The 14580-nt window shown below is 33.5% G+C and overlaps 2 protein-coding genes across 3 annotated transcripts in view; both read left to right on the forward strand.

Moving 5' to 3' along the window:
• LOC108907051 (cyclic GMP-AMP synthase) overlaps positions 1-9957 on the forward strand; it is a 56965-nt gene extending 47008 nt beyond the window's left edge. For both annotated transcript variants that reach the window (XM_018710567.2, XM_018710568.1), the window contains 7 exons: positions 1094-1314; positions 6463-6619; positions 6694-6852; positions 8471-8611; positions 8754-8882; positions 8983-9169; positions 9671-9957. In XM_018710567.2, coding sequence (XP_018566083.1) covers positions 1094-1314; positions 6463-6619; positions 6694-6852; positions 8471-8611; positions 8754-8882; positions 8983-9169; positions 9671-9759 — 1083 coding nt within the window. In that variant the 3' untranslated portion in view covers positions 9760-9957. The remainder of the gene's footprint in view (positions 1-1093; positions 1315-6462; positions 6620-6693; positions 6853-8470; positions 8612-8753; positions 8883-8982; positions 9170-9670) is intronic.
• Positions 9958-10142: 185 nt separating this feature from the next.
• LOC108907050 (cyclic GMP-AMP synthase-like) overlaps positions 10143-14580 on the forward strand; it is an 18013-nt gene continuing 13575 nt past the window's right edge. The window contains exons 1-2 of the mRNA XM_018710565.2: positions 10143-10310; positions 10447-10667. Of these exons, the coding sequence (XP_018566081.1) occupies positions 10197-10310; positions 10447-10667 (335 nt within the window). The 5' untranslated portion in view covers positions 10143-10196. The remainder of the gene's footprint in view (positions 10311-10446; positions 10668-14580) is intronic.

Raw genomic sequence — 14580 nt, forward strand, 5'->3', positions numbered from 1 at the left:
GCGTATCTTTAACCGGGTATAGTAATATAAATTTTGTAAAGGCGTCAATGATAATGAAGAGATATGCATTACCAGCTTTTGTATTTATGAATGGGCTCAAATGGTCAATATGCACGGTATGAAATGGTTTAGATATTTTGGGTATGGGGTGTGTTAGGTGTATGTTTTCATGTGGAGCTTATTTACAAGTAATGATTAGATTACCTTACGGGTGTAGTACGTAAACATGTAGTCAGACTGTCAAGAGGCAACAATGGGCAGATGAGATGTGATCAGGGTTCCTGGCAATCACTCGTGATATGTAACAAACAAGTACTGCTGTATGTTCTTAATACGTAACTAATTATGGTTTACACTCACCGGGGGCGCCCCGCCCCGTCCTTCGCTGTCCTATCTGGCGGTCCCTCGAATAAGCATCCCCGATGTAGGTTGTGCATGCATCTGGAACACCTGTAATCAAAACTACACACACATACGCTCACTTCTTTCATCCTCGTATCTCTCGGCTCAGCCCCTGGATACGGCGCCCCTTGGCTAATGCCCTCGGCCTCACCATTCATTCTCGTATCACTGGCATGATACGGCGCCCCTGGGCCACGTCTACCTCTCGGCCTTACCATCCACTCTCGTCACCAGTCATTCATTCAGTAGTAACACAATAACAACAATAACACCTGATTTATAGAGACAGATCTGCCCTAACGACGTACTTTAATTAGTAGGATTTTAATAAGTAATCGCTGCGAACGTATTCACTAGACTGCTGAAATAAGACTCTCTCGTCTCTAACGCAGTAACCCAGAATCACACCGTCAGCTGAATCTACATAAAATAATAACGCTATGAAATACAATTCATCATTTATTGATAACTAAGCCCAGTTATTCACTTATTTGTTTATTTAGTTTTTCTCTAGTAAAACAGTTCCTAACAATTCAAAGTTATTGTTCCTTTAAAACAATTATCAGTGTTACCAAAACTATGAGTTCATTTGATAATCATTTTATGAAACTTTTTTAAAATGGGTTTCAATTAGCTTTATATTTAAATACTGAAAGAAAATATAGTTAAGATTTTACAAAGAAATTTTTAGGTACTTGAGATTCTAATACAGAAAATGAAAAATACTGACACGCGCTTCAATCAACTTTACCAAAAATTATTTTTCGGGGGCAGTTACTACGACGGTTTGAAAGTTGGAACCCCGGACGAGTACGACATAGACCTATTGTTGCAGTTTCCGTCGACACATGGAATCGAAATACGCACCGGTAAAGTACCTGGTTACGTGAATTTGTACTTGAAAAACATAACGTAAGTGTGCCAATGATGTGACTCATTGTTATCTTTAAACTGTGGCATATTAATCGCATGATTAAAATTTAGATTATGCTTTTTTAAGGTTGCAATAATCGACTATTGCTTACATTAAAGAATAAATGCCTTCACAATATTTTAGGCGAGCGGTTCACCCCTAAAAAGATGCTTCTAAATGAAGGTCACCGACAAAATTTTTAAAACAAAAACTTACAACATGAAACTTTTTTATTTTATGAAGTGTATTTTTCTGATAATTTACATATTTTTTTATATTTTTGGGCGTGGTCAGTCAATTGTTATAAACAAAAAAGTTGTAAAAAAAATTACTCGCCTAATGGCTTTGAAAACAGTTTTTTATTGTAAAATAAACACATTTTGTTCTTTGGCAAATATTCTAAAAATGCTTTGTTTCCGAGATATTTACAATTTAATGTGAAAAAAGTGACGAAATCGACAAACTTTCGGAATTTTTTTCTCAAAAACTACTTAACAGATTTTAATTCTAAAAAAGCATAATAAATCGGCAGAGTTTCTACTTTAAGATATATTTGTTTGGTATGGGTCAATCATTTTATTGAAGATCTAAAGTGAGTAAAAAAAAAGTCTTGTAAAGAAAATTATGATAACACTTCAAATTTAAATTTTCTTTTTACAATATCTCGGATTAGATTATACATATTTACAATAAACATTATGATTTTTTTAATCGATATATGTTAACAGTACAAATGTTCAAAAGATAATTTTGTTTGGTTTTGTAGCCGGAGTAAGGTTTTTGCAAGTAATTAGTAAAATTTAAATATTCGATTTTTGGTTTTATAAATGGCTAAAATTGACTTGAAAGTTATAGCAAAACTAAACTAAATAAACTTTTTAAATCGTAAAATTAACCAAATAATAATAATTGACCTAGCGGTCTCGAAAAATAAAAAAGTTATTGGATAATTTATTGTATAAGATAATTATTTTATTTTTATGTTACAAAAATATTAAGAGCAAAGTATATTAATTTCTTTTTTATTTAATTTTGAAATAATAAGTTTTTCGTTATTTTCGACAAGTTCTTGAGTTGAAATAAGTGTTTCATCATCAATTTCAGATGACATTCTAACATTCATCTGAGCACGCACAGACTGCACAGCATTCCAGGTTCGATGACAAACAGTTACAATTTTTCGTAGAACATTTTGCACTACATGATCAAAAATATTTTTGAAGCATATCTAACGCAGTTTCTCCTTCGAAATAATTAAAATCCAAACAACCATTTTCGATTTTCCATCCATGTGTCAATGGATCTAGAGTTACAATTTCACTATTTGTAGACTGTTTTTTTACTCGCTTTAGACCTTCAATAAAATAATTGATCTATACCAAAAAAATATATCTTAAAGTAGAAGATCTGCCGATTATTATGCTTTTTTTAGAATCAAAATCTGTTCAGTAGTTTTTGAGAAAACAATTCCGAAAGTTTGTCGAATTCGTCACTTTTTTCACATTAAATTATAAATATCTCGGAAACGAAGCATTTTTAGAATTTTTGTCAAAGAACAAAAAGTGTTTATTTTGGTCCACTTACAATAAAAAACTTCCATTCGGCGAGTAATATTTTTTTACAACTTTATTGTTTATAACAATTGGCTGACCACGTCGAAAAATATAAAAAAATATATGTAAATTATCAGAAAAATACACTTTATAAAATAAAACAAGTTTCATGCTGTAGGTTTTTGTTTTAAAAATTTAGTCGGTTCATGCCTTTTTTTTAGGGGTGAACCGCTCGTCTATTTGTCCCTGAGGGGTGTTAAAGTTTTCGAAAAAAATATATATTAACCATATATTTAAATATCTTCTGATAAAGTAGGAGGAATAGCAAAGAAATCTTGAAATAATATGGATCCTAAATTTTTCTTTGTGATTTGTTAAAAAGTTATAAAACACCCCATTTATAAGATGAATGCCTTTAGTCAAATTATAATTAATTTAACAATATTACAAAAAATGTAAAAATGGCGCCACGTGCTTCAATACACTTTTTGATATTAAAATTAAATAAAGATTTTTAGAAACGTTTTTTTTAACTAACATGCCATCTCGAAAACGAAAGTTTGATCTTTATACAGGGTAATTCACAACACATCCGAAAAACTTTAAGGATATATGCAACGTTAAAGATAGAATTGATATCACCGGAGAAAAGCTGTAATAAAATTATACAGATTTAGACAAAATGTTTGAAGTTGTATAATAATAATAATAATAATAATAATAATAATAATAATAATAATATCTCTACCCTTCATTCTAATCGTAAGGATTAGCCCACAAGATGAAGACTTGTGTGGGAGAGAGCGCGGCATATTATTATTCAGTAGGCCGTATGTGCGCTTAGAAACGGCTTACGTTGGTAAGCTCTAACCACTATTCAGTGCAGGAAAGAGGGAAATCTAGAAAACCTCATTATTTAGGCCCATTGACCCAAGCCAACGTTCTTCCATCCTACCATACCCGCAGAGAGGGTGCCTAGTTCCTCTCTATGAATATAGCTCATTCACGGCCTTACGGTGCGCGCGCCTCCAGATATTCCAGGGCGTCAGCCGATAAGTTGACTTGTTTATTCAGAATTACTGTGGTTTTCATATTGTCCTTATTACTGTGGTTTATTATTTACATTAGTTTTACAAGTGTTCAAAATGGCCATGTGAATAGTAATGTAGAATTAATGGTGTAATTTATGGCGAGAAAATGCATTTTGCATTTTAGCAACTCCTTGTTGCTTGCATTTACCGTGGTGGTTCAACGTGGTGGTGAAATTTATTTTCTTGAAGAAATGGAAGTCGTATGCGTCCACATAGCATTATAACAGCCGAGAAACATATTTGAATTACCGTCTGTTGAAGAATATTTCTGTATAAATACAAGGCAAATCATTCGATAAGTGCCTGGAGTCTCCCAATCAACACTATGGTAAACGTTATACGAGGCTCAAGTGTATCCTATCATATCCATTATCGATAAGATTTTATAAATTACAACACAATTCCCAAAGATCCTCAATTTACAATATACAGGGTGATCCATTAACGGTTCGGAGCGGCTGTATATAAGAAACTAAACGTGCTACGATTATGGGGTAAAAAATCTATTAACAAATACGGCCAAAAGAAATTGATTTAAAATATTTTCAAGTTTGTAACTTCGCTTATTGTATAACCTAAGTTGAAAATACACTTTTTAAATACACTGTTAAACCCTTCACAAGTTTTGTTTGCACTTTTTTTTGTTATTATCATTGAGGGTTGCTTTCGGTGTGCAGCAAAATAAAGCGCTCTCTCAACGGCAAAAATAAAAGTATTTTTATTGAAAACAAAGTTTGCGAAAAAGACGTGTTGTTGGAGCGAGCGTTCGCTGGAGAGTCCTCTTGGTGTGGAGTCGTTCGCAGAAGTACCTGGTCCTTGGCGCCAATCTGCCGTGGATCTTTTTTGGAACCCTGTTGCGTCCCGGGCGACATCAGACTGGCGCTATTGACATCGTACTTAAAGATAGGTCACTTGCAGAAATGTGTACCCACATCATAGCAACGCCAGTATGAAGGACGCCATCTTGAAATTTTTAAATTGTCATAACTTCTAAATGCCTTAATCGATTTCAATAAACGACGACTCATTTTAAAGAACTATTAATAAAATTTATATTTATGATATGGAAATAAAAATATTATTTTCCTGCGCAACGGTAGACGAAGCTAATTAGAAAAGTTTTGTAATTGTCTCCGATTACTAAAAAAATTAAATGCAACGATATAGGTTTTTTTCACGGCTTGATAGACCATTTATTAAGGAAAACAAATACACAAACCGGATGTCGATATCTTCTTTCGTTTTCAAATTATTACTAAAATAATGAAGTTGTGCCAGAACATCCTCCTTTATTTAATTCTTTAAATAACATTGACATAGTCCAAGCCTAAGTTAAATTGTAATATTATAGCAGTTGCGTCCCCTAGCAGTGAAGTTACAAACTTCCAAAACTTACAAAATATTTTAAATCGATTTTTTTGGCCGTATTTGTTTGATTTTTTACCCCATAATCGTAGCACGTTTAGTTTCTTATATACAGCCACTCCGTACCGTTAATGGATCACCCTGTAAATGTCTGGAAATTTCAACAGGAACACCCCCAACATCCATTTCTTTAAATGTTTGGGCAGGGATTGTTTACAATCTATTAATTAGACAATTCATAAAAAAAACATAAAACATAAAACACACCACAGAAATGAGACAACCCCCAAATCCAAAACCAAAGGCTTGTGCCCATTATCCATCGACATTGCCAGTGCCGACACCGGGGATTGAACCCGGATCAGAGTAGGAAGCCTAGCCGAGAAATGCTTTCCACCGCACTCTCGACCGACGTATTGTTAAATTGAATGGATGATTTTCCGCATTTACTTTCTTCAAAATTATTTGCCTGGACTTCTTAAAAATGTGCCCTTAGCTGTTCGTTAAGAATGTGGATCATGCATAATGGCGCGCTTCCTCAATTTCGACATTAATTAAGTTCAAGAAGTGCGTGGATTGGCCAAAGAAGACCGGTAGCATGGCCACTGCGGTCTCGTGACTTAAACCCACTTGACGTTTATTATAGGGACATTTAAAAAATGAAATCCTATCTTACTGAGGTGGACATTACTTCACTACAATATCAAGACCAGCGACAGAGGATCAAACGTGCCCGAATAATTTGTGAGTTCTTGGGCAAAATTTTGATCAATTGTCGTAATTCTTCACGTAATTATTAATTTTTTCTTGATTAAATACTATTTAATATTTATATGATATAAATATTCCAATAATGTGTAGATAGATATTTTTAAGTAAATTTTGAAGTGTCTTTTCTGATTTCTTACCATATTTTTTAGATAAGTTGTGAGTAACCCTGTAAAAGAAAATATTTTTAAATGAATGAAAAACGCTTCATTTTTGAGACGCGGTTGTGTTATACCCTGTATATTCCGAGAATTTTTAAAAAGACCTTTTGGAACCGTTGATTTTAAACTCAATAAATCTCAATATATTTCAAAAGTTTACTATACTATCATTGAACATTCAGGTTATTATAATGTATATATGTTTTTAGAGGTTTTGAGAAATTTTGTGACATTGATGAAAAAGGGAATTTGTACCTAGATACAAAGAAAGTTTTATCTTGGATGGAGAGCGTCATTACCAGAGCTTTTGAAGAGTTCGAGAAGATCGACTCTTGGTATATTCTTGGGAAACGTGAAAAACTGCATGTGAGACTATGAGAGAATAAATTGAAATAATATTTGACATTGCGTTTGCGTATAAATAATGTAACGAGTTTTAGGTGAGATACCATAAGACTGATGGTCCAGCATTTACCCTGGTAATAAAAGTAAACGATGGAAAAGAAATGAATGTAGATTTAGTTCCTTGTTTTTTATTTGAAGGAGACAAATGGCCAGCTGGTTTTAAGAAGTATAAAAAAGAAAACGGAAAAATTCTGGTTTGTATACTTCCTCGATATTGTATTGATTACAATTTTGGATATAGGCAATATAATTGTTTATCTGCTCCCACTGTAGTAAACATACTATTAATACATTGTTATTAAGGAGGTAAGTGGATTTTACCCCAGAAATGGAAGTTGCTATGGACAACGGGAGGTAAGTGAGGTAACTTACCTCCCTAGGGAAAAATGCGATTTCGAGTTATAAATGCATCTTTTATGAACAAGTAAATAGAAATATTTGATGAACATTACATTTTATTAATTATTATGAATGAATATTTATAGTAATTGTACAGTTATTACATTTAGTAACATTTATAAAATCTGGATAATTATTCACCTCGCGTTTACTAATTGTCACATTTTTCTCAAAGTGATTTGACCTCTCCATTTCAGTCACCGGAGGCACAATATTACAACTGTTAGCAACATAACTTTCTGCAATTGTGGCAGATTTCCACCCACAATTCTCTTGATTGCTAATACATCAACTCCTGTATTAGCCAGTAACGTTGCCGATGTTCTTCGAAATGAATGGCATGTATATGTTTCAGGATGTTCTAGTTTCAAAAACTGTGCAATGTTATTAGGAATCATAGAAAGGGTATTCTTGCCGACTGGTTAGTTGTAACATCTACCTGCTTGATAGCGCATAAAAAAGCGTACAATTTCAGTTTTAATATCCATTCTAATCTTGATATATTTCTTGAGAATTTCTAGGTGAGAAACAGAACCCAGACGCGAAGTAATTGTAAACGTACGTGACATACCATTTTTAGAATCTGGAATTGTAACTACAATAATGACATCGAAGTTTTTAAAATTGACGTCCAAAGTAAGTTTGCATAAGTCATCAGAACGGCAGGCTTCTGCAATGCCTAAAACCGTCACAACCTTCATTAGCAAATATGTGTTATCGGGTGTCTTGGGGTATTTTCTCCTCTATGAAAATAGTTAACTTAATCATTGAGTATTCACTCCATAAACTCGCCGGTGACCTTAAAGTTCTTGACTTCTCCATGAAATATGCTTGCAGTGGCATTTCAGAAACACTAGTATTTTTGTTCTGGCACCATTCCTTGAAATTTCTATATGCTCGGTCGTAGCGCACTTTCGACTTATCGGCCAATAAAAATTCGCAGGCAGCATTTGCTGCACTTTCTATTTGAAAATCACTCATTTAAAAATAATAATTCAAAACCAACAAAATTGCAACTTTTATGTAGCTTTGTTTGTAAACACTTTAGAAACGACAAAATCCAAACAACAAAGGCGATTTTGCAAGATTTCGAATAATGTCAAAATGAATTATTGATTAAGAAATGTCAAAAAATAAGATCTAATCTTTATTTCATGAACCATAAAGAACTGTGGGAGCAGATAAAATGTTACACACCACGCAGCAGTAAGTATAATTTACCAGTGTCGGACTCTATTGCCAGCACTCGCTCCGCTCGGGCGCAAAATCGTCCTCGACTGGTAAATAATAATACTTACCTCCTTTATGGTGTAAATAACTATTTCATGTATAATGTCAAAATGACGTGTGTATTTTTAACATAGATCTTATAAACTACTTTAACATATTTTATAATGAAGTTAAATGTTTTAGTATGATTTTTTTGTTGTGCCAAAGCATCCAAAAAATGTCACAGTTAATATCAGCAAGTATTGGCGACTATCTTTCCAGATACAGGAAAGGCATTTTATACATAACAAAGGACGCTTAAAACCAACACTGAAGTTATTGAAGGTACGTTTTCTACTTTAATAAATCTTTCAAAACAATACAAATATTTTAAAGAAAAGACTGTGACCCTTTTGACATGATAATAATAAAAGTTTCAAACGTTTATAATGTTGGTCAAGTTAATAAAAAAATTGTATAATTTCAGAAATTGAGAGATGCACAGCAACACAAGAAACTGTATAGTTATTTTTTAAAGACAGTGGCTTTATGGGAAGTTTTAAAAAACCCGGAACCATTTTGGATTAAGAATTCGTTGAGTTTTGTCTTTATGCACGTAAGTATTAATGGAATGTTTGCTAAATCTACACGATAAATACAATTTATACTCGTAAATAAACTATTTTTATGGCAATGAAAAATTAATTATTTTTTAGCTCTTGAAAGAATGTCAAAAATATTTGGAAAATGAGAAAATACTGTATTTCTGGACAGTCGCAGAGTTTAATCTGTTAGAAACAGTTAAGGTAGATTGGAGTAACATTAGTAACAGATTACGTTTTATTATCAATAAAATTGAGAGAAACCTACCAGACAATCCAGATGTAATACTAGAATTTATTTGTAAGTACAAATATACTCACGTCTATTTTATTTCACGTCTATTTTATTTCATTTTTTTTTTTAATTTGTTTTGCCAGTTGTGGAAACATTTATAAATATTAATGAAATAAATCCTTGCGCCAAAAGGATCAGCCAGGATCGTTTTTAATTATTTTCGTTTGTTTTTGCCAATTTCCACAGCTAGAGATATCATATGACATTTATTCTATGATTACTTCATCTTTTGTCAAATATTTGCTTTAAAATTAAAATTGTAATGAGTAGTATAGAAACACAATTTTTACACTGAATATAACGTTTCTACTTAGATGTGTTATTGTTTATCTGGACATAAATGAGTTATAATATTAACATAATAGAGGTTTACGAAAATTGCCTCGTAATGATCTCGACATAGCATTCTCTCTCTCTAAAGCCGTAAAAATAACAAGGACACAGATAATAATTTGAGCAACCGGGATCAATTTTTGTAAACTCCTAATATTAATTTTATATTTGCAGTAACACCCGACGAGCTAGCTGAATTATATCCCAAAGCTACATTCCCGACTGTCGAAGAAGAAGCAGGATCATCATGCATATTACTATAAATCTATTACTAAATTTGTGTTACTTTTTTTTACATGCATTATGTTATTGGACTTGTGTATTGTAGTGTATTCCAATTTTAATTCAATCTGTAGTTTTTTTTAAGAAATAATCGTAATGTAACGTTGTGTATAAAACTTGTTATATAAAAGATATAAACGTGTTTTTTAAATTTGTACATATGTAAAAGTTTAATAAAGTTGGTGTTATAAATGTTCGATGACCTCATATACCTACACTATATTTGTTAAAAAGTGGAAATGTACAATTAAAAACTGAGATATTCCAAATATTTGGCATAACAATCACTTGTCGAATCAACTATCTTATCTATTTCAGATAGGTGCCTAATTTTTCTCTAAATTTAGTAAACAACAGCCCTGGGTAGTTTACAGAAATCGGTAGATCGGTGTACAAGTGACTAGCACAGCTTCTAATCATGGAGGACAGGAGAAGATATAGGGGAATGGATGAACATTTAGAGAATATTAATAGGGAATACATTTCATTTCCCAAATCAGTAGTAAGAAGAAACAACAGAATTTTGAGCGAGGTGAGTTTGAGTTTTGATGACTAGACCACAACCTTTTAACTTTTGCAAACAATTATTGAAAAGTACCTAAGTAATATTTGATGTTTTATTAACCTACCTATGTAAAGGTAAATGGTCAATGTCTTTGAATTTTTAGGTTCTAAATCCTTTGATATGCAGAATGCGGCAAACAGACCAACTTTTTGACCAACTTTATAAAAAAAATTTTTATGGGGGCAGTTACTACGATGGACTGAAAGTTGGATCTCCAGATGAGTACGACATAGACTTGTTGTTAAAGTTTCCACCAACATGTGGAATCGAAATACGTATCGGTGAAATACCCGGATTTGTGAATATGTATATGCACAATAACACGTAAGTTTACTTTCTAATCTAGAATATCTTATAATACAAACAATTTATGTTTGGTCTGATATTAAAAAACGAAATGTCAGCTCGAAAAATACTATAAACTGACAGTATTATTATTTTTCAACACCTACCTTAATGACAAGTACCGTCAAATGGGGAAAAAGAGGATTAAAAAAACACTTTTTTTAAGAAAAAAATTAAAAAAAAAAAAAAATTAGCATTAGACACTAATTTGTCTAATTTGATTGTTAATTGAAGGAATAAATAACCCCTCAGGTATTTTAAATTTTTTTAGTTGAAGTGTGATCCACTTTATCCCGTAGGGAAGGGTAAAGTGAATCATTGGTTTATTTTTGAAGAACATTCACTAAAAACACTTTAAAGAGAATGAATTTCAGGCACTTACCCTCTATTGCTTACGTAGAATGTAATCCAGTGGCTGGCTATACAGGGTGACACTGAAGTTGAGAGAAACAAAAAGATACACCAAAACCTCCAGGAAGGGTTTTAATAACAATAAAAACAAAACGAACAAACAAACAAACTAATGACACAACGGGCTCGAACAACATAATTAATTAATTTATTTACATGCGACAACGTACCGAGATTCAGGGAATGCGCGATCCATAGCAAAATTTGGGACTATTCATTATTAAATTAACCTGAGACTCTAAAACTAAGTAGACTGCTCAATGTGAAATCCAAGGAAGAACTGACTTTTTCTCGATCTCTCCTGAATTCGACACTTCGCTTCGACACGCCCATTTCTTGGGTCCAGACGTTTTTGTTCTTATCTTACTGGCGGGAACCCTGGATATCGGGACGCTTTGGCATAACTATGTTATGTTAATAATTACCTAATTGACTGGACTTACATTTATATAAATAATTCTGTGACTAACTGAACTTACAAGTAACCCTAGCCTTCCTCTAGTGACTCCGTGTAGCGATACGGGACGGATTAGTCGATCTCATTTAATATATCCTTATAGCTTGGAAAATCCGCCAAAAAAACCAGCTATTTGTTCTATTACTTTATTTTCCAATTACCGTTGGCCATATATTTATTAATTAGTTAATTGGGTGAGAGCAATTAACCGCGAGTCGAGCCGAAACCGTCCGCTGCCCCACTCTGTCGAGGGCCGCGCGCATAATCCCACTACGACTCCTGCCTAGTCAAGGGGGGATTGAAGCAATAAAACAACCGTTCTGTCAACGCTTACTATTTTTGAACACCAACTTGGGCTCGGAACGGGTTGTCGGAGCTTTGGCTAGTGCTGTGACCTTAACAAGAACGCCGATACAGTTTAGAGCGGGTCGTGGAGTTCGTAGGTGTTGGGGTCTATCTCATCCGAGATAGGTTCGAAGTAAAGAAAGTAATGCCCGAGCAATATCAAAATTTAGAAAAATTGAGGAAAGTGGGAGATAATTAAAAAGATTTAAAATTAANCTGCTTACATTTTCTGATACTGACAGGTTATAGTAATAGCTACTAAGCCCATTTTTTTATCAGATGTTTAGTAAGGATGACTCTTCCGAATCATGCTCCAAAAACTGTCCTGCGTTATACAGGGTGACCAAAATATCACGTCAAAATTGCCAATTGAAAAATTGAAAAATCTCGAATTTTTTAAATGCAACGCCCTGTATATTTTCATACCATGAGATGCAGAATTAAATTATCTACAACTTTGCTATACCTGCTCCTATACCAAAATTCATTAGTTTTTCATGAAATCTCATTTCTATGACAAAATGCGAAGTTTACAAATAGTTTATATATAAAATAACGTAGTAGGCTCCTGTCAAATGATAATCTGGAAAATTTTCGATTCACATAAGGTTTAATAGAAAAGCGACAGTAAAAATTGTGAAATGAATTACTCTAAAGAAGAATTAGTAAATAATAATTAGTAAAACTCATGGTAACTGTTTATTGGCAAGTCGTATTTACCAAACTAATAATCCAGATTTACAAAGATATCCTCGTACAAAGTGTTTTGTAAAATTGAAGGAAAGGTTTGAAAGAACAACAAATACAAATTATGAGAAGACAACAAGAACACACGCATGCAGTCTCCAAAACAGTAAATTAACATCGTGCATTTCTAACAAAAGTAATAAAGACCTAGTTAAATTAGTAATTAACAGGTAACCGCTCAAAATGTCTGCCATTTTTCTATAGACATTGAGCAATTCTACGNACCCCCGAAGTTTGGCTGGGCCACCCACCGCTTCCGGGAGAAGTCTGTCGGCCGCCCCGCATTTGAACTCGTACCTCATCCAGACTTTGCCTCCTGTTTACCAACAACATCATTTTCCTGATTACCGTTTGCTTATTTGTGCCTGATGTAAACCGCTTTGCTTGGTTTTTTCTCCTGGCTGGTCGCATTTCCGCTTAATTTTCGTCGCTTTGCTAGAAACTACCGCCGATATTTATTTGTAGAATTAGAGTCACCCGTAATTATTTTTCTGTTTCAGAACCATTGGGAACAATTTATTTATTGCTCTAATTTATTAATCTTATTTTTTCCCTTTCTAGCACCGACCGAAATTTAAAACCGAATATTATTCTGGCGTACCTTTTCGTAAAGTCTTGGATTGTTTATTAAATAAACCAAAGGCCAAAGACTCCGTTTTCTGCCGTACCGATTTTGAGTCCTGATATTTTGACTATGTGCTAATTTGTATTTATTTTCAGCACCGAAAAACCGCATAGGCATTTTAAATCCGTCGTACAAATAATAATTGCTCTAACCCATTTTATTTCATTTTATTTCATTCTTACACCGCTTGTAAATTTATTGTATATTCCTGGTTTTAGTTAGTAATAATAATTGTAATTAGAATTACTTTTGTTTGTTTGTTTCAAATTCAATAGGCCTGATTAATAAATCTAGTAAATATAATTCCCGTTTGTATTCATTCTTAACGCCGACAAAGTTGATAAAATTCCGATCAGTAAAAAAGGGGTCCGCTTATCTTNTTTCATAGAAATGAGATTTCATGAAACACTAATGAATTTTGGTATAGGAGCAGGTATAGCAAAGTTGTAGAGAATTTAATTCTGCATCTCATGGTATGAAAATATACAGGGCGTCGCATTTAAAAAAATCATTTTTCAATATTTCAATTGGCAATTTTGACATGATATTTTGGTCACCCTGTATAACGCAGGCCAGTTTTTGGAGTATGATTCGGAAGAGTCATCCTTACCAAACATCTGATTAAAAAATGGGCTTAGTAGCTATTAGTATAACCTGCCAGTATCAGAAAATGTAAGCAACCAATATCGACTAGAAAAATCTTTCGCGCGAGATATTTGAAAAACTGTGAATATTTGAATAGAACTATTCTACACAAAGTACCCTTTATTTTTTATGTAGAATCCGAAAAAAATATAAGAAATGTGTGTTTCCATTTAAAAAACCAAAGTTGGTGTCTGTCCAGGAAAAGTGGAACACCCTGTATAGTTGAATATATTTTTGTTAGGTGTATGTTTTCAAGTGGAGCTTATTTACAATTAATGATTAGGATTACCTTACGGGTGTAGTACGTAAACATGTAGTCAGACTGTCAAGAGGCAACAATGGGCAGATGAGATGTGATCAGGGTTCCTGGCAATCACTCGTGATATGTAACAAACAAGTACTGCTGTATGTTCTCAATACGTAACTAATTATGGTTTACACTCACCGGGGGCGCCCCGCCCCGTCCCTCGCTGTCCTATCTGGAGGTCCCTCGAATAAGCATCCCCGATGTAGGTTGTGCATGCATCTGGAACACCTGTAATCAAAACTACACACACATACGCTCACTTCTTTCATCCTCGTATCTCTCGGCTCAGCCCCTGGATACGGCGCCCCTTGGCTAATGCCCTCGGCCTCACCATTCATTCTCGTATCACTCGCCT

Source organism: Anoplophora glabripennis, unplaced genomic scaffold, assembly GCF_000390285.2.
Source record: "Anoplophora glabripennis isolate ALB-LARVAE unplaced genomic scaffold, Agla_2.0 scaffold261, whole genome shotgun sequence".
Taxonomy (NCBI): Eukaryota; Metazoa; Arthropoda; class Insecta; order Coleoptera; family Cerambycidae; genus Anoplophora; species Anoplophora glabripennis.